At 45.9% G+C, this 25,262-nt stretch overlaps 2 protein-coding genes across 3 annotated transcripts in view; both read left to right on the forward strand.

Moving 5' to 3' along the window:
• Nucleotides 1–2,409: 2,409 nt before the first annotated feature.
• On the forward strand, nucleotides 2,410–3,087 carry LOC112409552 (40S ribosomal protein S19-like). The gene is made up of 3 exons (XM_024759778.1): nucleotides 2,410–2,507; nucleotide 2,545; nucleotides 2,722–3,087. The coding sequence occupies exons 1-3, from the start codon at nucleotides 2,437–2,439 to the stop codon at nucleotides 3,085–3,087; spliced, it is 438 nt and encodes a 145-aa protein (XP_024615546.1). The 5' UTR covers nucleotides 2,410–2,436.
• Nucleotides 3,088–12,113: 9,026 nt separating this feature from the next.
• The window catches only part of DNAJA3 (DnaJ heat shock protein family (Hsp40) member A3), a 31,775-nt gene continuing 18,626 nt past the window's right edge, over nucleotides 12,114–25,262 (forward strand). Inside the window, exons 1-4 of one of the 2 annotated variants that reach the window (XM_024759705.1) lie at nucleotides 12,114–12,325; nucleotides 18,438–18,571; nucleotides 24,156–24,239; nucleotides 25,049–25,249. In XM_024759705.1, the coding sequence (XP_024615473.1) occupies nucleotides 12,115–12,325; nucleotides 18,438–18,571; nucleotides 24,156–24,239; nucleotides 25,049–25,249 (630 nt within the window). In that variant the 5' untranslated portion in view covers nucleotide 12,114. The remainder of the gene's footprint in view (nucleotides 12,326–18,437; nucleotides 18,572–24,155; nucleotides 24,240–25,048; nucleotides 25,250–25,262) is intronic. The other variant, XM_024759704.1, reaches the window with a different exon arrangement.

Below are 25,262 nucleotides of genomic sequence, written 5' to 3' on the forward strand. Positions count from 1 at the left end.
CGCGCACGCCGAGGGCCCCGCCCCCCGGCCAATCGCCGCTCGGCCTCCCCTGGAGGCCACGCCCCGATGCCGAAGACCCGGCCGCGCGGGTCCGGAGGTCACGTGCGGCGCGTTGTCCGCCCGTTGTCCCGCCGGGCGTGCGGGACGAGGGGCAACAGCTGTGATTTTGTGGCCAGGGATTTACCTCGGGAGGCTTTCCAGTGTGCGGGGCACGTCCTTCCCCTGGAGGAGGGAAAGCAGAAGTGAACTAGCTCCACTTAGGAGACTGGGAACACTCTCAGGAAAAGAGGGGCCGCTGGAACGGGTCGCACAGATAGTGGCAGCGGAGGGGAGCCCAGGTCTGATGCAAATCCCTGTCCGTGGGACCTACTCTATAGGCTCCGCATCCCACCCACCCTGCTTAGGTCATGTGGGCTCGGTAGGAGCGGGGATGGAGACTTCAGCGTCCCCTTACAAGGGCGAGTCAGGCCTTGGGCGCGGTGGGGCAAAACTCCTCGAAGGAAATCACTCAATTACAGATAAGCTGAAAGGGCAGTAGATAAGGGCCATGGAGAATCTCTTAAACAGCAAATTTGCCCAACCGGCGCTGCTTGGTTAGTCCCTGGACAAACCTGGGGCGATGCATTCCACAAGCCTTTCTCTTCGCTTTGAAAATTGACTCCGTGATTCCAGAATATGCTTTCTGCTTGAGAACAGACATAACACCTGCTCAGGCGTGTCTGGAAACGGGACTTTGAGGAATGCGAATGATTGGTCGCAACGTCCCGCTGCTGTGAAAATTCGCCTTCCGCAGCCTGCTGCAGACAACTGCCTCAACTTAGGCAGGCTGTCCAGAGGGTAACTCTGAAAGCTTAGTCTGGCGATGGGCACGAATGGACTCCAAAATGCAAGTTCTGTTTTTCAGTTCTCACAGGTAAAATGTGACCACTCAGGGGCCCTTACTGAGTTAAGAGCGCCTTTGATCTCAATAAACTAAAGATAGACTGGCAGTAGGGTTGACTGAGGCCTGGGATTTGGAATTCCAAGCAGTCTGGCAGCCACTGGAGTTCAGCTTTCCCATGGCACATACTCTTCAGACTCTGGAATTCCAGCAGCTTTGGAAAAGGCACCATCAGTACAGTCTTGAGTTCGTGTGGTGTTCAGTTACTGCAGGTGTCGCTTATGCTTTTCTTTTTTTTAATTGTGACAAAAAAACATATAAAATCTAACATTTTTACCTGTAGAGTTCAGGAGTGTTAAAGACATTCACAGTGTTGTGCAACAGATATCCAGAACTTTTTCAAGCAAAGCTGGAACTATAGCCATTAAGCAACAGCTCCCCATTTCCCCTTCTCCCCAACCCATAGTAATCATCATTCTGCTTCCTGTTTCTATGAATTTGACTACTTTAGATACCAAATATAAGTGGAATCATGCACCATTTGTCCTTTTGTGACTGGCTTATTTCAGTAATGTCCTCAAGGCTCATCCCTGCTGTAGCATGTGGCAGAATTTCCATCCTTCTTAAGACTGGATAATATTCTGTTGCATGTATTTACCACATTTTGTTTATTCGTTTGTCCATCAATGGTTACTTGGGTTCACCCACCTCTTGGCTATTGTGAGTAATGCTTCTAAGAACATGGCTGTGCAAATATCTCTTCTGGACTCTGCTTTCAATACTTTTGGATATATACCCAGAAGTGGGATTGTTGGAGCATATGGTAGTTCTATTTCAAATTTTCGGAGGGACCTCCATACCAGATATTGTTTTTAGAATTACAGTTACTAAAAGTTAGGGTTTTTTTTTTTTTTCTTCCTGTACCTGGGCCTCTCACTGTTGTGGCCTCTCCCGTTGTGGAGCACAGGCTCCGGACGCACAAGCTCAGCAGCCATGGCTCACGGGCCCAGCCGCTCCGCGGCATGTGGGATCTTCCCGGATCGGGGCACGAACCTGCGTCCCCTGCGTCGGCAGGCGGACTCTCAACCACTGCGCCACCAGGGAAGCCCAAAAGTTAGGGTTTTTTAAAAATATTTATTTATTTGGGTTGCAATGGGTCTTAGTTGCGGCACGAGGAATCTTTAGTTGCGGTGTGTGGACTTCTTAGTTGCAGCATTTGTGCGGGATCTAATTCCCTGACCAAGGATCGAACCCAGGCCCCCTCCGTTGGGAGCACAGAGTCTTACCCACTGGACCACCAGGGAAGTCCTACTAAAAGTTTATTATCATCCTTTACTTACTGTTGGTTGTTTGGTTAATTCTACAGTATGCAGTAACCCCTATTTGCATCAACTGTATTTGACATAACTTTCCAGTACGGGGACATTCAGACATTATGTATTATGGTTCAAATATAAATCAACTGTAGACCTAAAACTATAAAATTCTTAGAAGAAAACATGGGGAAAAAGCTTCACAACAACCTTTCCCCTGGCTGGCAGCTTGGAGGCTGCACGATGCCTGGAGATACTGTAAAAGACGTGAACCAGCAGGAGTTCGTCAGAGCTCTGGCAGCCTTCCTCAAAAAGTCCGGGAAGGGCTTCCCTGGTGGCGCAGTGGTTGAGAGTCCATCTCCCGATGCAGGGGACACGGGTTCGTGCCCTGGTACGGGAAGATCCCACATGCCGCGGAGCGGCTGGGCCCGTGAGCCATGGCCGCTGAGCCTGCGCGTCCGGAGCCTGTGCTCTGCAGCGGGAGAGGCCACAGCAGTGAGAGGCCCGCGTACTGCAAAAAAAAAAAAGTCCGGGAAGCTAAAAGTCCCTGAATGGGTGGACACTGTCAAGCTGGTCAAGCATAGAGAGCTCTCTCCCTACGATGAGAACTGGTTCTACACACAAGCTGCTTCCACAGAATGGCACCTGTACTTCCAGGGCGGCGCTGGGGTTGGTTCCATGACCAAGATCTATAAGGGGCATCAGAGACATGGTGTCATGCCCAGCCACTTCAGCAGAGGCTCCAAGAGCGTGGCCCGTCGGGTCCTCCAAGCCCTGGATGGGCTGAAAATGGTGGAAAAGGACCAAGATGGGGGCTTCAAACTAACACCTCACGGACAGAGAGATCTGGACGGAATCGCTGGACAGGTGGCAGCTGCCAACAAGAAGCGTTAGAACAAATGATGCTGGGTTAATAAATTGCTTCATTCGTAAGAAAAAAGCAAAAGCTTCACAACATCGGATTTGGCAATGAATTTTTGGATATGACACCAAAGGTACAGGCAAAAAAGAAAAAATAGATTGGACTTCATAAGAATTTTTTTAATTTGTGCATCAAAAGACACTGTCAGGGGCTTCCTGACGGGCAGTGGTTAAGAATCTGCCTGCCAATGCAAGGGACACGGGTTTGAGCCCTGGTCCGGGAAGATCCCACATGCCGCGGAGCAACTAAGCCCGTGCTCCACAACTACTGAGCCTGTGCTCTAGAGCCCGTGAGCCACAACTACTGAAGTGCGCACGCCTAGAGCCCGTGCTCTACAACAAGAGAAGCCATCGCGGGCTTCCCTGGTGGCGCAGTGGTTGAGAGTCCGCCTGCCGATGCAGGGGACACGGGGTTGTGCCCCAGTCGGGCAAGATCCCACATGCCGTGGAGCGGCTGGGCCCGTGAGCCATGGCCGCTGAGCCTGCGCGTCCGGAGCCTGTGCTCTAGAGCCCGTGAGCCACAACTACTGAAGTGCGCACGCCTAGAGCCCGTGCTCTACAACAAGAGAAGCCACCGCAATGAGAAGCCCGCGCACCGCAATGAAGAGTATTTTCTGCTCACCGCAACTAGAGAAAGCCCGCGCGCAGCAATGAAGACCCAACGCAGCCAAAAATAAATAAATGTATTTTTTAAAAAAAGAGAGAGATACTGTCAGCAGAGTGAAAGGCAACCCACAGGGTGGGAGAAAATATCTGCAAATCATAGATCTGATAAGGGATTAATATCCAGAATATATAAAGAACTCCTAAAACTTAACGACAACAAAAAACCTACCTAGGGACTTACTTCCCTGGTGGTCCAGTGGTAAAGAATCTGCCTTCCAATTCAGGGGACAAGGGTTTGATCCCTGACTGGGGAACTAAGATCCCACATGCCACGGGGCAACTAAGCCTGCGTGCCACACTATTGAGCTCACGCGCCTCAACAAGAGAGCTCACGTGCGGCAAACTGCAGGGCCCACGTGCCCTGGAGCCATCCCACTACAACTAGAGGAGAAAACCCCGCATACCACAACTAGAGAGAAGCCTGAACACAGCAGAGACCACGCTCCATAATCTCGACGAAGATCCCGTGTGCTGCAACTAACACCTGACACAGCCAAAAAAATAAGGAAAATAAATTGATATTTTTAAAAAGTTTTAAAGAAAAAACCTACCTAATTTTATTTATTTATTTATTTCCGGTACGCGGGCCTCTCACGTTGCAGAGTACAGGTTCCGGATGCGCAGGCTCAGCGGCCATGGCTCACGGGCCCAGCCGCTCCGCGGCATCTTCCCAGACCGGGGAATGAACTCGCTACCCCCGCATCAGCAGGTGGACTCTCAACCACTGCGCCACCTGGGAAGCCCTAACCTACCTAAGAATGAGCAAAGGACTTGATAGATATTGCTCCAAAGAAGATATACACATGGCCAATTAGCACATGAAAAGATGCTCAACATCACTACTCATCAGAGAAATGCAAATCAAGACTACAATAAGTTAACACTTCACACCCAGTAGGATAGCTACTATCAAAAACAAAACAAAACGAGAAACAAAATCCAGAAAAACAGAAAGTAAGAAGCCTTGAAGAGGATTTAGAGTAATTGGAACCCTTGTACGTGCTTGGTACATTGGGAATGTAAAATGGTGTAGACACTGTGAAAAACTTTATGACAGTTCCTTAAAAAATTAAAATAAAACTGCCACATGATCCAAGAATTTCACTTTTGGGTACATACCCAAAAGAATTGAAAACAGAGTCACAAAGAAATATTTGCACACCTACGTTCATAGCAGCATTATTCACAATAGCTAAAACATGGAAGAATCCAAATGTACATTGATGGATGAGTGGATAATCAAAATGTGGTATATACATTCATTGGAATATAGTTTAAAGTAATTAGCTTTTAAAAAGAAAGACAATTGGGGGGCTTCCCTGGTGGCACAGTGGTTAAGAATCCTCCTGCCAATGCAGGGGACACAGGTTTGAGCCCTGGTCTGGGAAGATCCCACATGCCTCGAAACAACTAAGCCCGTGCACCACAACTACTGAGCCTGCACTCTAGAGCCCATAAGCCACAACTACTGAGCCCAAGTGCCACAACTACTGAAGCCCTCGCACCTAGAGCCTGTGCTCTGCAACAAGAGAAGCCACCGCAATGAGAAGCCCATGCACCGCAACAAAGAGTAACCCCCACTTGCTGCAACTAGAGAAAGCCCGTGTGCAGCAATGAAGACCCAACGCGGCCAAAAATAAATAAATAAGATAAATTTTAAAAAAAGACAATTGGGAATTCTGTGGCAGTCCAGTGGCTGGGACTCTTCACTTTCCCTGCTGAGGGCCGGGGTTGGATCCCTGGTTGGGGAACTAAAATCCCACAAGCCTCATGGCACAGCCAAAAAGAAAAAGGAAAGAAAATCTGCAAGATGCAGTATTCATTAGGCATAGATGAAACTTGAGAACAAAAAGATAAATACTGTACGATTCCATTTATGTGGTACTTATAGTACTCAAAATCATAGAGATGGAAAGTAGAATGGTGGTTGCCAGGGGCTGGGGGAGGAGGAAGTGGGGAGTTTAATGGGTATAGAGTTTCAGTCTTACAGGATGAAAAGAGTTTGGAGATGGATGGTGGTGATGGTTGCACAAAATTATACATATATTTAATACCACTGAACTGTGCCCTTAAAATAGTTAAGATGTTAAATTTTATTATGTGCATTTTCCCACAATAAAAAAAATATAAATCAACTACACACCTACTGCAAAAGTTCATTGTAAACCTCCCAGATTTGCTTGATGTCACTTCATTGTTATCCCTGAATTACTTGTGTTTTCTTAAATGTACCATTATGTCAGATGGGCCTAAATGGGCACAGTCAGAAAGCGAGAAAGCCTTTAACCCCCAGAGGTAACAAATGGATATGCCATGGGCTAAATCTGGTCTACAGATATGTTTTAGTGGTTCACATGGTGTTTTAAAAATTGGGAAGCTTCAAAAAAGTTTGGATTTCAGATCTCTTGAAAAACTGAAAGATCTGGCAACACTAGGTCCACATCCCTACGTGGCTAAAATGTGCTGGAGCTGACAGCAACTGCCACTTTTTAAAAAATATTTATTTATTTATTTGGCTGCGTAGGGTCTTAGTTGAGGCACATGGGATCTTCATTGCCGCATGCAAGATCTCCATTTGGCATGTGGGATCTTTAGTTGATTACTTTTGGCTGCGCTGGATCTTCGTTGCTGCCCACGGGTTTTCTCTAGTTGCAGCAAGCTGGGGCTACTCTCGATTGGGGTGTGTGGGGTTCTCACTGTCGTGGCTTCTCTAGTTGCGGAGCACAGGCTCTAGGCGCCCGGGCTTCAGTAGTTGTGGCTCGCGGGCCCTAGAGCACAGGCTCAGTAGTTGTGGCACACAGGCTTAGTTGTTCCACGGCATGTGGGATCTTCCTGAACCAGGGCTCAAACCTGTGTCCCCCGCATTGGCAGGTGGATTCTTAACCACTATGCCACCAGGGAAGTCCCAGCCCCTGTGGTCTTATGCACGGCCACTCCACTCTTGTGCTTTACCTGTCTGGTCCTGGCACCTGGGTTTGTGATCCCCTGACCTTCTCTCCCAGGAGAGAAAGAGGCCATGCCCCTGGCTGTGCTGGGTCATGTGACTATTGCCACAAACTGGGGGCTGGTGGAATCAGAGTAGAAGAATGTCAACTTTTCCATTGCCATAGTGATGAACCTGAGCTCCACAGCAGGGGAGACGGAAGGGCCAGAGGGACATCATCAAGGCCCAGAGAATGACCATCTCATGTGTTCCCAGGTCCATTCTGGCTGAGTGATCACTGGAGCATAATTTTAGTAGAGTTCAGAGCTCTAAGGCTGCTGCAGACTTGAGCAGAATAAATTACTTCATGGATTGCAAAGTTGAACTGACAGCCTCCAAGATTCCTTCCAGCCCCTCAGGCCTATGAATTGACAGCTTTGTCTCTTTGCACTCCTAGAAACCCCATTTCACTGTCTGTCTATAAGGACACAGGAAGACACCCCTCTACCTTAAAAGGCAGCCTATCAAAACGTGGATTAGATTTCAATAGGGCGGATGTCTGGTTAGCTTGGTGACTGGCAGGATGATTTCAATTTCACAGGTCCTATTTCCAAGAGTAATTAATAATGAACAAAAATTTGGGAGTCCATTATAGTGAGGTCCTCATTCTAGAAAACTCAAAACACTTCGTGTAACCAAAGGAAGAGACATCAGCAGAAAGAAAAGGGATGAGCAAGAAGAAAGCAAAAAAGACCACACAAAAGCATTAAAGAGCCTTAGGATGCATCTTTATTTTCAGCTGTGATTCCAAAGAGAGTAATTTTCTGACATGGTGTTCCCTCAATCTTCTGTAAAGTCAGTTGTTTCCATAAATTAGAATTTTTGCAAGAGAGGGAGGCATGAGGCCAGCTTCAGTGCCAATGACAAATTATTTAGATCTAGTTATCTGCCCCTGAAATGGTTGTTTATTAAAATACACAAAGGCACGTGTAATTATTTCAGCACAGGAAATGAACAATTAAGCAACAAAATACATTTCAAAAATGGAGAAAAACATGACAGTGCACCTTGTATTATTATTTTGTTGTTTATGGAGGTGTACCCATGTAGTCTCGGGGCTCTGAAGTTTTACTACATCTAGTGATTTGTTCTGCTTTTTTTTTTTTACAATAACTTGCAAACTATTTATATATATATTTTTTGGCCATGCCACGTGGTATGCAGGATCTTAGTTCCCTCAACCAGGGATCTAACCTGTGCCCCCTGCAATGGAAGCACGGGGTCTTAACCACTGGACTGCCAGGGAAGTCCCCAAAATATTTTAACAGAAACACAAAATTTAATTTTTGTGGTGATAATTCACAACTAAAGGACATTTCCATAGAAAAGACTGTCATTTACTAAGGTGATGTTTTTCACTTTGGAGTCTACTGATCACCAGGAGATCCACAGCTTTATTCTCAGCATCTGTGGTTCTTTTTTTTCTTTAGGAGTTCCTTTCATTTCTCAGGTTTGTGAAACATTGCTTAAGTTTAAGCCTAGCTTGGGCAGAAGAGTATTTAGCTGGGAGCTGAGACAACTTGTGTTTTTTTTAAAGGGCCTTTTAGGAAATCATTAGCCTGAAAGTCCTGTTGGGGGGAATACCCAGGTGAGCCAGGCAAGGATATAGTTCATCTTCTACTGCAGGAAACTGCACCCACTGCAGAGGTCATGCCTGGGAACATCTGGGTCCCACATTCCACACTCCCTCGGAATTGTCCCATACTCTCTTGGGGAGGAAAGGAAATGCCACAACTAGAGAAATTGTGACCTTGCTTGTATTGCCTCTGAAGGCTTAGGCCCTTCTGCCCTCCTGGGAAGGGCTCCTCACTCATATGGAGAAGGAGCAGCGGTCCCATCATGTAGCCGTGGACTTGGGCAGTCCCATAGTACCTCAGAAGCCCAATGTCCACTGGAAATCACAGGGTAGACCTTCTAGTCTCCCTTTGCCTTCAGCCCAGCATGCTGGAGGACCACACTTAAATTCTCTGCTAGTGCTCCCAGATCTCCCCACCTCAGGAGAGCCAGAAAGGGAGCAGTAGAATAGTAAAATGAGAAGTGCAGACAGGAAGATGCTTGCGAAACTTGTCTGCCTTTTGCAAAACATTTGTTTCTCCTTAAAGCTGAAGTTTTTGGCTTTAGACCAGAGAAGGGGCCGGGGTGGGGGTGGGGGGGAAGCGGGGAAGGAGACCCAGGACATATTTTGCCTGAAAGTGTGGGTAGGTGTCGCCTGTGTGCTCATCCCAGTTTTTAGCCACAGCCTGGGATGGATGCATTTGTGTTCGGTCACAGCTGAAGTCCTTGGGTGATGGTGAAATCATCTGTAGGTGAGGGTGGTAATAAATACTTGCCCTGCCCCTCTCCTTTTGTTGTATAAAGCAAATGAAATTCTGCATGAGGAAGTGCTTTGTAAACTATCCAGGGTTATATGACTGGGATCTACTGATCACAATTTACCAAGGCTCATGGTTTAAAGAGAAGGGCTCTAGTTTTGCTGTTAAAAGATCTTAGTTCACCCACTCACCAGCTGTGTGAACTTGGACAAGTCTTTTCACTTTTCAGAGCTTATTTTGGTGTTATTTTGTGGTGAGGGTGAGGGGTCCATTTGTAAAAATGGGAATAGCCTCTGCCCTACTAACCCACAGGGTTGTGATTGTATCAAGATAGAAAACATGAGAAAGTTCTTTGTGAGCTGGAGACTGTGCTTAGCACAGCCAAAGTTTTCCAATCTCTCCATAGCCACCAATTGCCTGAAATTGGTCCCATCAATATCTCAGGGGTGTTCAGTCCAAGTAATAATAACTCATTATCTTTTTCCCCCAAAACTGCTTCTTTCCTGGGATTTTTAGCTTGGCATGACTATTGTTTGGAGAACATAGAAAAAGCATATTCATTGTCTCCAAACAACCATCGACTCAAGATGATTCAGGAAGCACAGACCAAGGACCACTGCTGTGGAGATTTCCAAAGCTTTGTAATCTACTAGTTTAGTAACTGTATCATCTTTTGTTTTTCTATGGTGACTAGCAGTGAGAGAAAGCAGGCATAGCCCTAGGCTGCTCTCACCAGGGAGTCTTGCCAGAGGCTTCAGTGTTCTCTCCTGGGCCTTTTTCCCCTCCTTTAGTAGTCACCCTCACCACTCCATTCCCTATGGCCTCCCCAACAATCAGCCTTCCTGCTATCCCCAAAAACAAGAACACACACCCACTTTCGGTGTGGAGGATCTTCACTGTTAATCACTGTGGGGAAGTAGATGGGGGGAGGGGCTGGTACTAAAATACAAAAAAGTGAGGAAGTTACAAAGCTGACAAAGTTTTCATATTAGTGAGCCCTCCTCTAGTTTCTAACTCACTCTGAGGTGGTAAATTAAAATCCCTTTGGCTCTTGTTCTCAGCTTTTATTCCTGAAAGCTGTACTTCTCATCCAGCACCCTCCCCCCTCCCCTTAGGTTTTGGGATCCCTTTGGGCAAGTAACTGTCTGCATTCTCCTTGGTGTTCCAGTGCTTAGCATAGAGCCTGGCACATAGGACTGACATATATTGAGCACTTACTATGTGCCAAGTACAGTATGAAGGCTTTACATGGATTATCTCACTCTGTCCTCAGATGATCCTTTGAGGTAGTTACTATTATGCCCCATTTTAGAGAAAGGGAACTGAGGGACTTCCCTGGCGGTCTGGTCCAATGGTTAAGACTCCACATTTCCACTGCAGCGGGCACAGGTTTGATACCTGGTCAGGAAACTAAGATTTTGTGTGCCGCATGGCGCAGCCAAAAAAACAAGAGAAAGGAAACTGAGGCACAGAGAGGTAAAGTAAGTTGTCCAAGGACACACAGCTGAGCTGGGATTCAGTCCCAGGCAGTCTGACTCCACAGCCCATAAGCTTAAGCACTATGCTGGAGACATTTAAATATTAAACAAACTCTTTTCCCCACTTCCCATCCCATGGACAGCCTTTTCCTGTTTCTCTAGAACGTCCCTTGCTCACCTCAGTCTTCTACATTTCCTAGCGCAAACTCTCAACTATTTCTTGCAGTTTACAACAGCCTCATAACTCTTCTTCACTGGACCAGTGGTTTTTAACCTTCTTTCAATTTCAGAGCCTGTGGAGAATTTGATTGATGAAAGCTATGGATATTTCCCCAGATTTATATCCACATACACAAAAATTTCATGTATAATGGGGGAAGGGGCAAGGAGCACAGACCATCTTAAATTCATCCATGAGCCCTCAGGTTACCTTTCTATTGTTAGGGGTGGTGGCGGTGGGAATGTGAAAGCAGAAACCCCTCTACAGGACTTACCAGGCCAGGTTTATCTTTCCAGCCTCATCTCCAGTCACACACCCCAAGTTTAGAGCGTACAGGGCAAGCACTTTCACATCTGCTTTTGAAGTTCTTGCTGCTTAGAATACTCTTCCCCTCCACCGCTACCTGACACACTTTTCACCAAAGTCCAACTCGAATGTTACCTCTCAGATGCCTTCCCTGACACCCCAATGCCCCCGACCTATTTGAGAAACTCCTCACCTGTGTGCCTGTAACACTGTTTATACCTACAATAGCACTGATCACATTATCTTAGTTGCCAAGGAGCCTGTCTCTCGACTCATCGTGAGCTCCTCCAAAGTAGGGATGGTATGTCATTCATCATTGCATCCTCGACATTCTAGAACGCGCGGGACACCTAATAGGTGCCCAAAACGTTTATTAAATTCGTTTTCGGGTAGCTCGGCTCACATTCATCGACCGCCAAGTTCACTACCGGTTTGGAAAAGACAAATACGCTTAGGAGAGAGCTGAGCGATCAAAGTTCTTTTCGTGGGGAATCATCCAGAGGGAGAGTGAGCTTGAGGCCTGGATCTGGGAGTAGGGCAGAGACCGCAGCCGCTTGCGCCGACGCCGGTTGAGCAAGCCTCAAGCAAGGAGACCTAAGACTCAGGGTCAGGAGGAAGGAAGCCGCGCGCTGCATGCTGAGATCTGCGCTACTGACTGCCGCATTGCACGCCGGGGTTTGTAGTCCCGCTCCTTGCCGGGCCCCTCAGACCAGTTACATTAGGCTGCACTCAACCACGCCCTTATACAGATAAGGTACAGTATTGATCGTCCAACACAGAATGACTAGGCTCTTCAAGGCAAGTTACCTATTAGCAGTTTTTAGAGCAAACATCATTCCGGCGTCTGCTACGAAGAAAGCGCATTGGGTGCGGACGCGCGCGCGTGCGCCCGGGTGTGTGCTTGTGTCTCCCTCACTTCCCCCGCGAGTGGACGCAGCGTGCCCCGCCCCCAGAAGTGCCGGCTCTGCGCGCGTGCGTAGTCCGCGTGAGGCCGCCTTGAGCCGGGTGGCGCAGGCGCAGTGTCCCCGGGCCAAGATGGCGGCGCGGTGCTCTACACGCTGGTTGCTGGTGGCCGTGGGGACTCCGCGGCTGCCGGCTGCAGCGCGGAGGGGGGCTCGGCCGCCCATGGGGGGCGTGGTGGGGGCGTCGCTGGGCCGCAGTCTGAGCGTCCCAGCCTTTGCGCCTTCCCTGGGAGCTCGCGGTCCCGGGGCGCTGCTGACATTGAGACCGGGTGTCAGCCTCACTGGTGAGTGCAGGCTCCAGCGCCTGAGTGAGGGGCTCCAAGGCTTGGAAAGGAGTGACTCGCTTCGCTCCGACTACGGCGGTAGCGGCGTGGAGCGTGTCTTCTGATCTACATGCAGAATCAATTGGGGGAGATGGGCCAGCAGTGAGGCAGAGAGACCCAAATGGCTACTCAGAGGTGGTAAAAGAGGGAGAGCTGCGTGGAGCCTCCGGCGGCGGGGATGAAACGCCCCGAAGCCGTGAACCTTCACCTCTCTGTAAACATTTCTGGAGGCCTGTTTCCGGCCTGCCGCTGCTCTCCTGCCCAATTCCTTTCCGTTCCCTCTACCTTCTAGCCTGTAATGGAAGGGAAGAGGTAACTGCCATTCGGTGAGTACCTGCTCATGGGCTAGCTGGGCACTTTGTGCTTCTTCTTACTTGATGGTAACAACAACCCTATAAGGTGGGGCTCATCATCCCCATTTTATTTTGTTTTTGTTTTTGTTTTGCGGTAGGCGGGCCTCTCACTGTTGTGGCCTCTCCCGTTGCGGAGCACAGGCTCCGGACGCGCAGGCTCAGCGGCCATGGCTCACGGGCCCAGCCGTTCCGCGGCATGTGGGATCTTCCCGGACCGGGGCACGAACCCGTGTCCCCTGCATCGGCAGGCGGACTCTCAACCACTGCGCCACCAGGGAAGCCCCATCATCCCCATTTTAAAGAGTGGGGAACTGAGGTTCTAGCAGAGGAGTTGACCCGCCCAAGGTCATAAAGTTAGATAAGGAGAGTTGTCCCAAATCCAGAGCTGTTCTTCCATAGCTTACGCTCTCCACCACATGGTGTAAATTGAAGGACATACTGTTTTTTAGAAGTCCCTTTTGATTGACATATATACACTAATATGAATAAAGTAGATAACTAATAAGAGCCTGCTGTATAAAAAATAAATAAAATTCAAAAATAAATTAAAGAAGTTCTTATGTTGGTCATTGATGCAAACTAATATATATTGAGCACTTACTATGCACCAGGCATGGATCATTTCCATGTAATAAACACTGCTATTAATTCTATTTTATAGATTAAAAAATTGAGGCTTAGATGTTAACTTGAAGAATGTCGCAAAGCTAGAAAGTAGTTGAGCCTTGATTCAAAACCTGCAGCTTTCTTAATTGCTGGAGGTGATGTTGAATTAGTATATATTAATCCTTTTAAGTGTTTAGCTATGATGGTTTCTTATGCTGTGTGTTGGGTGACTTCCCTTATAGTGAGATAAGGAAGGAAGGAGGAAACAGTGAACAACCAACGATGTGCCTGGATTGTGCTAGATGTTTGTGTTCCCTAGAATTTGTGCAAATGATATTTAAACTATAAACTTACCAAGATGATTAATTAGAGGATCCTGGCAAGGTAATTTACACAAGATAATTTCCTATTGAGATCCAATTTTTAATGCTTACATAAAAGCCAGTAATTAAAGTATCAGTAATTGTTATTACCTTGTACAGTGAACACTACTCCAGTAATGTGTGTGCGACCTGGGTGGATTATTTAATTAATCCTTTTGTGCCTCTCATTCCTTAATTGAAAATTTTTTTATTTACAGGTATTTATTGAGGACTTGTCATATGCTAGGTACTGTTCTAGGTACAGGGGATACAGCAGAGAACAAAGAGATTGGATGTGGTTTTGGTCAGAATGGTCCCTTTTTTTTTTTTTTTTTTTTTTTTTTTTTTTTTAGGCGGGCTTCTCACTGTTGTGGCCTCTCCCGTTGCAGAGCACAGGCTCCGGATGCGCAGGCTCAGTGGCCATGGCTCACGGGCCCAGCTGCTCCGCGGCATGTGGGATCCTTCTGGACCGGGGCACGAACCCATGTCCCCTGCGTCGGCAGGCGGACTCTCAACCACTGTGCCACCAGGGAAGCCCCAGAATGGTCACATTTTAAAATTCTGTTCCTGCCACCTATATTTCCTCATGGATGGATGGAGCAGTAGTCTGCCCAGGTTTCCTCAGGATTATTTGGATTGATGTCATGCTGTTATTTCTCAGTATGAGCAAAAGTGGTCGTTCTTAGGTTTTGCCAACGTTTTCTAATGTCAAGGTTGTTGTGAATAGAATTTGACTACATCTTTGTGCTCAATTACTAATTTCTTAGATACCTATTAAGCTAAATTAGTTCATATCACATTTGTCCAGGTTTGGGAACATTTTTTGATAATTGTGTATGTGTATGTGTGAGAGACAGACAAGCACTAAGTACTGAGCCTGGCATGGGGTGATTACTAAGGAACTGCAGTCAGCTGTCCTTTTCCCCAAGTGAGCCCAGCGCCCACAATGGGCATGTTTTGTAACAGGTGTTGAACACCTGTGAGAGGTGGCATCCTTCAAGGTGCACTGTTACCACATCTAAGGTCATCATCTCAGCTCCCAAACGTTGGTGTGTGATCTCATCTCAAATCCAGCAGTACAGTTAGTTGATGTAAAAACAACACTTTATTTAAAAAATTTATTTATTTATTTATATTTGGCTGCATTGGGTCTTCGTTGCTGTGCGCAGGCTTTCTCTAGTTGCAGCGAGCGGCGATTACTCTTCGTTATGGTGCGCAGGCTTCTCATTGCAGTGGCTTCTCTTGTTGTGGAGCATGGGCTCTAGGCTCATGGGCTTCAGTAGTTGTGTCATGCGGGCTCAGTAGTTGTGGTTTGTGGGCTATAGAGTGCAGGCTCAGTAGTTGTGGTGCACGGGCTTAGTTGCTCTGCGGCATGTGGGATCTTTCTGGACCAGGGATTGAACCCGTGTCCCCTGCATTGGCAGGTGGATTCTTAACCACTGCGCCACCAGGGAGGTCCCTAAAAACAACACTTTAAATCTGACTTTTTCTTCCAGAATGGAAGGTAGTTATTTCACATCTTCTCCCAGAGTGGAAGGTTGGCCATTCTTGGAATGACTTGGAAGCTAATCCTGTTCTGGGTTGTTCTAAAATGGGCAAGACATTTATTGGTCATATCTCGGGGGAAAATGTGTCTATTAAGTGAACTCTTGCTAATCATTGCTAATCATTGATGCCTTTGGGATAATGTCAAGTCATCAAACTTGTGCTAGTTAAATGTACTTGTCTTTATATGCAGTTGTGCACATTACTGTCTCCCGTTCTAACCCAAGCCTGAGTTCTCTTCTCATGATGTAGAAGCTGCAGCTTCCAGAACCTTTGCCACTACCAGCCTCTGCCTTCTGGATTGGAAGGGGTGGGGGAAACAGGCAGGATAAGTCAAGGTAACCCCTCGGTCCTGGAGTGAAGCGGGGGTTGAGTATGGGAGCACTGAGAAACTAGCTCTGCTGTTTTTCTCAAATCTGACCAGGTAAAGACAGCAGTGGTCTCTGCCTCTCCCACACTGTCTACTTTTCATATTCCAGGAAATCTAGGGTGCAGCAACAGAAAACAAGTATGGAGGATACTGAAAATACGGATTTACTTTCTGCTTCTGATTTTATCATTCGTTCTGACCATTCCTACTTATTCTCCTGATTTTCCTTTTTCTTGCCCCCTTCCTGGATATGCTCCACACCCTGGGTTGTCTTTTGTGCATACATGAATTTTAAGTTGTCTCCCAATCCTTGTTGTTGTTGTTTGAGAGCTCTTTCTCATGCAAATCTGATCAGTTCTCTGTTTAATGCTTGCAGTGGCTCCCTATTGCCCTCAGGATAAAATCCAGACTCCTTAGCATACTCAAAGGCCCTTCTGTTTATTCCTAGGCCCTATTAATTATCATCCTCATCAACATCTGTAACCACCCCTCTACCACCACCACCACCACCACCACCACCAACACCAAACACACACACACACACACACTCGAATCTCTAGTTATATCATGGAACCTGCAGTTACACAAGGACTTTCTCTCTCCAAACCAAAGGTGATCATATGATGTAGTTGCTGAATGGAGCACTTTTGAAAGCAAAAGGGGATGCTATTGCAAACAGTGCCAGGACTACAGGCATAAATCTGGATGGATTCCAGCCCTCCTTAGCTGAGCTAATTTTTGCAGCTTAACAGCAGGTGCCTTAGAAGACCTCTGAATTTCTGAGATTGGGTTTACTGGTTCTCACCTGGGGATGATTTTACCCTCCAGGAGACATCTGGCAACATCTGCAGTTTTAGTTACCAGTTTGGGGTTGGGGGGTGCTACTGATAACTAGTTGGCCAGGGATGCTGCTAACACATCCTACAATAAATACATAGGTATGTTAGGCTATAAATAGATAACATAGGGCTGCCATAACTAAGTACCACAGACTAAGTAGCTTAAAAAAATAGAAAATTATTTTTTCACAGTTCGGTAAGCTATAAAATTCCAAGATCAATGTTTTGGTAGGGTTGTCTTTAAAGACCCCCATCTCCAAATGCAGTCATGTTCTGCAGTGCTGGGGGTTAGGACTTCAACATGTGAATTTGGGAGGGAGGACCCAATTCAGCCCATAACAGCCCCCCCACCTCCCCCTCCCACGAGGAACCTGATCCTGTTGTCAACAGTGTGGAGGCTGAGAGACTCTGGCTAGGTGACCCTTTTGTGTATTCTCACTCTGTGTCCCTGTGTGCTAGTATCACTTCACACACTGCCTCCCACACACCCCTGCTGCGCGGTAAGCTCCTCGAGGGCACTGGCTTAGACTTGTATCCTCATTGCCTAGTACAGTATTAAGATCGTGCTGTGTCCCCTGGGAGGAGCCCAGTGCCTGGCAGGCGTGTTTGCTGAATGAATGAGTGGTGAATCTAGAAGCTTCTCCTTGGCAGGGGAACCTCTGACTTAAAAACCTGGAGCTGCCTCATGATCCTCATTCTCTTTTGTGGCCCTGCCCTCTCTTTTTTTTTTTTTTTGGGGTTTTTTTTTTTTTTTTTTTTTGCGGTACGCGGGCCTCTCACTGTTGTGGCCTCTCCCGTTGCGGAGCACAGGCTCCGGACGTGCAGGCTCAGCGGCCATGGCTCACGGGCCCAGCCGCTCCGCGGCACGTGGGATCTTCCCGGACCGGGGCACGAACCTGTGTCCCCTGCATTGGCAGGCGGATTCTCAACCGCTGCGCCACCAGGGAAGCCCCCTGCCCTCTCTTTTGCAATAACTTGGCCCCTTCTGCTCCCAGCCCTGCCCTCCCCATCTTCAGTTGTCACAGGATAGGTTGGGGGTTAGGAGGCAGGTTGTAGAGCAGCTCTCCCCCCTTCACTTGGTGACAGTCCAGTTAGCTCGCTGCTCCATACAGAGGGCAGTTGAGTAGATGTGTCTGTCAGCCTTTCCTCCCAGCTTCTGATGCAGGAGGCCTGAAAGGAGGGCAGGGCATGGAGGCGGGGCTACCATGTGCTTTGATCCCTTTTGGGTTGTCTGCTCTGGGGTAAACAGAGGTTCTGGCACAGGGCCATTTAACCTTGTGTGTCTATATATATGTATTGTTTTTAGGGGAGGGGTCGATGCTTTCAAAGAGATCTGTGACTCTAAAGACCAAGAACCATTTATTTAGCACAGTGGTTCTCAAATTGAGTGTGCCACAGAATCATCAGCTGGAGGGCTTGTTAGACACAGCTTGCTGGACCCCACCTCCAGAGTTTTGGATTCAGGTTTGGGTGGGGCCTGAGAATTTACATTTCCAGCAAGCTGATGATGCTGCTGGTCCAGGGACCACACTCTGAAAACCACCCCATAAGCAGATATCCAAGGTTGCATGGTGGAGGGAAAGAACCTGGGAGTTGTTAAGCTTTAAGTGAGACAAGGCCTATGTGAACACTTGGCATATGATGGGTGCTCGGCCAGCCGTGTAACAGGAGAGCTTTGTTCCTTTTCAGTCATCCCCAGGTGCAGCCCCCATCTGGGGGTGGTTCCTTTAGAGGTATAATGAGGCTACAGCCCTAGTGTAATCCAGCAGAATCAGCCCCACCCAGCACTCTGTTTTTTGTAGACTCCGTTTATAGTGGCTTTAGCTGTTTATGAAGTGCAGTGAGTTTGGTCCCCAGTGGGCTTGGAGGAGGAGAAGAGGCCCTAAAGCTGTGACCTCTTTGCTCCTTCACAGGTATAGCCTGGCTGGTTGTTTGCTCACAATTTCCTTTTGTTGAGTACATTCCCAGAGTGATTTTCTTTCCTTTTTTCTTTTTTAGGAGTAAAAAGTTACCCTTTTCTTTGTACTGCCTCCTTCCACACGAGCGCCCCTTTGGCCAAAGAGGATTATTACCAGATATTAGGAGTGCCCCGAAGTGCCAGCCAGAAGGAGATCAAGAAAGCTTATTACCAGGTCTGTATGGAAGATTTTACAGACGAGACTGCAGAAGGGATGCTGTGGATGTAGTGTGACCCTGACGGGTGCAGTGTGTGTGCCCGTACCTGTCGGTTGTGTGCAGCCGAGAGTGTGGAATGAGATGGTAAAGATGGGCTCTGCTGGACCATGTTCCTCAAGTGCATGAGGCCACACTGGTTAATGCTGTAGAAAAAAGGAGAGTCAGAACCAGAGATTAAAAAAAAAAAAAAATCTTGGGCTTCCCTGGTGGCGCAGTGGTTGGGGGTCTGCCTGCCGATGTGGGGGACGCGGGTTCGTGTCCTGGTCCGGGGGGATTCCGCATGCCGTGGAGTGGCTGGGCCCGTGAGCCATGGCCGCTGAGCCTGCGCGTCCGGAGCCTGTGCTCTGCAATGGGAGAGGCCGCGGCGGTGAGGGGCCTGCGTACCGCAAAAAAAAAAAAAAAAAATCTTTTTCCAGGGCTGTTTTTGTACTTAAATCTCTTCTGTATCTTCTGAGTCAGTAGGTGTGCTGCTCTAAGTTTTAGGTACTCATTCTTTGCGTTTAGATAAAAGTTTATGGGTTTAGAATTATTTCATTTTTTTAACCCATCATCCATATCCCGGAATGTATTGGGCTGATTGGTAAAGTGGCATGTGAGTTATCTAGACCTGTGGTTTCCAGGCTTTTGCTCTGATGAACACAATCAAAATTAAAAAAAAAATTAAAGACCAAGGGCGCCGATGTAGGAATGCTAGCTTTTGTATTTTGCCTAATATAGGTGTTAAAAATAATCAAGTACAATCTATTAATGTCATTTGATGAAAGAAAGAGCACTTTAACACCATAAACATAGGAAAGCCATATCAGAATAAAGAAGATTAAAAAATTTTTTAACATCTTTAATGGAGTATAATTGCTTTACAGTGGTGTGTTAGTTTCTGCTTTATAACAAAGTGAATCAGTTATACATATACATATGTTCCCATCTCTTCAAGAAGATTAAAATTTAATAAAATTAATAAATTAAATACAATTTAAATTTTAAAAATTACTGGGAGTTCCCTGGTGGTCTGGTGGTTAGGATTTGGCACTTTCACTGCCGTGGCCTGGGTTCAGTCCCTACTTTCTTCTCTTACTTTTTTTTTTTTTTAAGGGTGCAGTTCACTGGTTTTTAATATATTCAGAGTTGTATAACCATCACTACAATCAATTTTAAAACATTTTCATACCTCAAAAAGAAACCCCACACCATAAGCCCTTATTCCCCATTCTCCTCTGCCCTTGAAATTGCTAACCTACTTTGTCTCTATAGATTTACCTATTCTGGACACCTCATAGAAGTGAAATCATGTGATATGTGGACTTTTGTGACTGGTTTGTTTTACTTTATTTTTTATTTTTCTGGCCACGCCATGTGGCATGTGGGATCTTAGTTCCCTGATCAGGGATCTAACCTGCACCCCCTGCAGTGGAAGCGTGGAGTCTTAACCACTGGACTGCCATGGAAGTCCCATGGTTTCTTTTACTTTAGAATAATGTTTTCCAGGTTCATCCATGTTTTAACATGCAGCAGTACTTCATTCCTTTTAGTGGTCAAATAATATTCCATTGCATGGATATACTGTGTTTTATTTATCTATTCATCATTTGATGGATATTTGGATTGTTTCCACCTTTTTGTTATTATGAGTAATGCTGCTATGAACATTCCTCTGTAAGTTTTGTGTAGACTTATACTTTCATTTCTCTGGGGCATATACATATACCTAGGAGCAGACTTGCTGGGTCAATTCATAGCAATTCCGATTGCCATGTTTAACATTTTGAGGAACAGCCAGGCTATTTCTTTTTTTTCTTTTATTGAAATATAGTTGATTTACACTGTTGTTAGTTTCAGGTGTACAGCAAAGTGATTCAGTTATACATAAATATATATGTATATTCTTTTTCAGATTCTTTTCCCTTACAGGTTATTACAAAATATTGAGTATAGTTCCCTGTGCTATACAGTAGGTCCTTATTAGTTATATATTTTATATATAGTAGTGTGTATATGTTAATCTCAAACTCCTAATTTATCCCTCCCTCTCCCCTTTCCCCTTTGGTAACCATAAGTTTGTTTTCTATGTCTGTGAGTCTACTTCTGTTTTGTAAATAAGTTCATTTGTATCTTTTTTTTTAGATTCCACATATAGGTGATATCATGTGATATTTGTCTTTCTCTGTCTGACTTACTTTGCCTAGTATGATAATCTCTAAGTCTATCCATGTTGCTGCAAATGGCATTATTTCATTCTCTTTTTATGACTAATATTCCATTATATATATATAAGCCATATCTTCTTTATCCATTCATCTGTCGATGGACACTTAGGTTGCTTCCATCACCTGGCTATTGTAAATAGTGCTGCAGTAGACGTTGGGGTTTATGTATCTTTTTGAATTATAGTTTTCTCTGGATATATGCCCAGGAGTGGGATCCCTGGATCATATGGTAACTCTGTTTTTAGTTTTTTAAGAAACCTCCATACTGTTGTCCATAGTGGTTGTACCAATTTACATTCCCACCAGCTGTGTAGGAGGGTTCCTTTTTCTCCACACCTTCTCTAGCATTTATTTTTTGTAGACTTTTTGATGATGGCTATTCTGACCAGTGTGAGGTGATACCTTATTGTAGTGTTGATTTTCATTTCTCTAATAATTAGCAACGTTGAGCATTTTTTCATGTGCCTGTTGGCCATCTGTATGACTTCTTTGGAGAAATGTTTATTTGGATCTTCTGCCCATTTTTTGATTGGGTTGTTTGTTTTTTTGATATTGAGTTGTATGAGCTGTTTGTATGTTTTGGAAATTAATCCCTTGTCAGTTGCATCGTTTGCAAATATTTTCTCCCATTCTGTAGGTTGTCTTTTCATTTTGTTTAGTTTCCTTTGCTGTTCAAAAGCTTTTAAGTTTAATTATTTCCCATTTGTAGATTTTTTTTTCTTTTTTTTTGCGGTACGCGGGCCTCTCACTGTTGTGGCCTCTCCCTCTCAACCACCGCGCCACCAGGGAAGCCCCATTTTTGTTTTTATTTCCATTACTCTAGGAGACGGTTCCAAAATGATATTGCTGCGATTTATGTCAAAAAGTGTTCTGCCTATGTTTTCCTCTAGGAGTTTTACAGTGTCCAGTCTTACATTTAGGACTTCAATCCATTTTGAGTTTATTTTTGTGTATGGTGTTAAAGAATGTTCTAATTTCATTCTTTTACACGTAGCTGTCCAGTTTTCCCAGCACAACTTATTGTATATTGTATATACAACTTATTGTATATTCTTGCCTCCTTTGTCATAGATTAATTGGCCATAGGTGTGTGGGTTTATTTCTGGTGCCAGACTATTTCAAGCAGGCTGCACTGTTTTAGATTTTCACCAGTGGTGTGTGAAGGTTCAAATTTCTCCACATCCTCACAAACACTTATCTGTCTTTTTTTTTTTTTTTTTTTTTTTTTTTTTTTTTTTTAAATTTTTTTTTTTTTTTTTTTTCTTATCTGTCTTTTTGATTCAAGCCACCCTAGTGAGTGTGAAGTGGTATCTCACTGTGGTTTTGATTTGCTTTTCCGTGGTGGCTAATGATGTTAAGCACCTTTTCATGTGATTTTTGGCCATTTGCTGTATGTGTATTAGATCCTTTGCCCATTTTTAAATTGAGATATCTTTTTATTTACTGGGTTGTTAGGGAATGAGGAAAGACTTGGGGATAGGAAGCAGAGATCCTGTCTTGGGATAGTGAATAGTGTGTCTCTTGAGCTGGAAGGTAAGGTACCTGATACAAGGGTGGGAGAAGATTGGAGAGATGGAGCCTGGTGCCAACTTAAGGGGGCATGTGAGGCCCTTAGCAATTACTAGAGATTTAATTTAAGAGAGAGTAGGGAACCATCCAAGTTTTTAGGTGTGGAAGTAAATAGATCAGGTAAAGCTGTGTAATTTACATTCTTTTTTTTTTTTTTTTGGCCGTACGCGGGCCTCTCACTGTTGTGGCCTCTCCCGCTGCAGAGCACAGGCTCCGGACGTGCAGGCTCAGCGGCCATGGCTCACGGGCCCAGCCGCTCCGCAGCATGTGGGGTCTTCCCGGACCGGGACATGAACCCGTGTCCCTTGCATCGGCAGGCAGACTGTCAACCACTGCGCCACCAGGGAAGCCCTAGCTGTGTAATTTAAAACCGGAAATTTAGAAAGTAGGCTTTATGGAGCAATAACTGGGGTCAGACATTGATAAAAGCTTTTCATGTGTTACATCATTTAATCCTCATGGCAAAAGACTTGGCGAGGTTATGACATGCAGCTGAGGCCACACAGTCAATAAGTGGCATACATAAGACTAAAACACAGGTCTTTCTGACTGCAAAAGGCCTCTCTTTTCCTTGTGCTGATCTCCTGAGTATATCAGCATATCTTGCCCTGGCCTGGAACTAGCCTTGTGGCCCACCGTGATCTACTGCCCTACCTTGAGGGCCCCCTTCTGGCTGAGCACTCAGCCTCTGACGTCCTTCCACATGCTGGTGTGAGGACCAGCATGTCCAGCAGCAAAGTGAGCAGCCAGTTGCCGGCAGTGGTGGAGCCAGACGTCTCCTGAGTCGCTTTCAGCTTTAGGATTCTGTGCCCTCCTCACCCTCCATCAGGGTGACCCAGACTTGGAAGGCATCGGTAGCTGCAGCAAACATAGTGAACACCTACAAAGGTGTCACACAGCACTGCTAAGCATGGCCAGGAAGAAACCTTCATTTAGAGCTGCTCAGCTCGCCTGTGTGCTCTGGACAGCCAAGGGAGATCTTGTTTTGTTTTTTAATATTTAAATCTCTGTTTTTAGTAGGTAATATATTCCCCTGGTTCAGAAATCGAAAAGTACAAAGGAGTGAACAGTGAGAAGTCTTCCTCCTTCCCATTCGTCCACATCCCTCCTGGAGCAGTCAGTGTTTTCAGCTTAGTGTATGTTCTAACTAATTTATACAACAGATACAGCTATTCATCTATCCAGTTATTTTTCTCTCTTTTTATATAGATGGTAGTCTACCAGATACACTCTTTTGCATCTTTCACAAAGGTGCTCAAGTTCTAAAGAATTAGTGGGTTTTTTTGTTAGAGATTTGTTGTGGTTGAAAAATGTGTACACACCTCAGATTTGAAGAGATAGTTTTATTTATTTATTTCTCTTTCTCAAAATTCAGTTTGTCATTTTCTAATAAACTTGATCAAATTTGAAAGCTGAACACAATGTGTATGTTCTTAATTCTGGCTGTGCTTTGCTTTTAGTTTGTTTTTATTAAGGTATAATTGACATGTTAGTTTCAGGTGTACAACATAATGACTCAACATTTGCATACACTGAAATGATCATCATTTCCAGAGAAGCCCATGTGCCACATAGATCTGTGCCAGATCTAACTAGATCATCTAGTTAGAGATGGTTTATTTTAAAGTCTTAAACCTTGTTTTAAGAATTGCTATTGGTTGTAAAGTCTCAGACAACTGCTACAAAGGAGGTGAGATGTAACTGGTATCTGGGGTTCAGTTTTAGTAATCATCTTGTGTCCATAGTAATTTACCATTTCCTCCCTTAGCTCGCCAAGAAATATCACCCAGACACGAATAAGGATGATCCCAAAGCCAAGGAGAAGTTCTCCCAGCTGGCAGAGGCCTATGAGGTAATGCAGCCCACCGGTGTGTGCAGTCACTGTCATTCCGCTGTGTGTGTGCATCAGAGCTCGCTGCCCAGGGCAACCGCTGTGTCAGAAGGTCCAGTGGGAAGGCTGTGTTCCCCACGAGATCACCTCGTTGAAGGAAAAAAAAAAATTCCCAGATCCAAAATTTTCACATTAGATCTAACTTGGAATCTCATCAAAGAACAGGATCCAATAATCTGTGTTAACAGAGCTCCCTCCACTCGGACTTGTAGCTGGGTCTCGGAACTCCTTGTCAGAGTAAACAGTTCTGTGCCTATTTGATGACCCCTCCCACCCCCAACTTAGGGCATCACTGTCTGGTGGGGATGGTGGGTGTTGTAAAAGAGACCACCACTGCCCTAGAGGAATGTAGAATGTAATCAGGGGGACGAAGCGGACGTGAAACAGCCACTGAGCATTGCAGAATTAAGTGAAAGCGGACCTCCTTCCTGGACTTCGGCCGTGCTGAAGGGGTTCAGGATATGTAGGATATCCTGCGTCTGCTCTGTGTGTGTGTTTGTGTGTGTGTGTGTGCGCGCGTGTGCGTGCGCGTGCGCAAGTGTGCGTCCCCCCGACCAATCGAGAATAAGTCGCAGACGTGGTGTCTCTCTATCCCTAAGTACTTCTGTGTGTATTCGCTAAGAACAAGAACATTCTTTTCCATAACTTCAGTACAGCTGTCAAGATTAGGAAATTTTATGTTGATTCAATACCACTGTCTGTGCTTGGTGTGTGTGTCCCTGGACCTTGGGAGACTCAGGAACACCTGACTGCTGTGCCGTTCACGGTAGGTCCTGAGTGATGAAGTGAAGAGGAAGCAGTATGACACCTATGGCTCTGCTGGCTTCGATCCTGGGGCCGGCAGCTCTGGGCAGAGCTACTGGAGAGGAGGCCCCACTGTTGACCCTGAGGAGCTCTTCAGGAAGATTTTTGGGGAGTTCTCATCCTCCTCTTTTGGAGACTTCCAGAGTGTGTTCCATCAGCCCCAGGAGGTAAGCATCTCAT

This window comes from Neophocaena asiaeorientalis, unplaced genomic scaffold (assembly GCF_003031525.2).
Source record: "Neophocaena asiaeorientalis asiaeorientalis breed wild unplaced genomic scaffold, Neophocaena_asiaeorientalis_V1.1 scaffold254, whole genome shotgun sequence".
In the NCBI taxonomy this organism is placed as follows: Eukaryota; Metazoa; Chordata; class Mammalia; order Artiodactyla; family Phocoenidae; genus Neophocaena; species Neophocaena asiaeorientalis.

Coding starts and splice junctions, on each gene's coding strand:
- LOC112409552 (XM_024759778.1), top strand. CDS start 2,437: ATGCCTGGAGATACTGTAAAAGACGTGAACCAGCAGGAGTTCGTCAGA.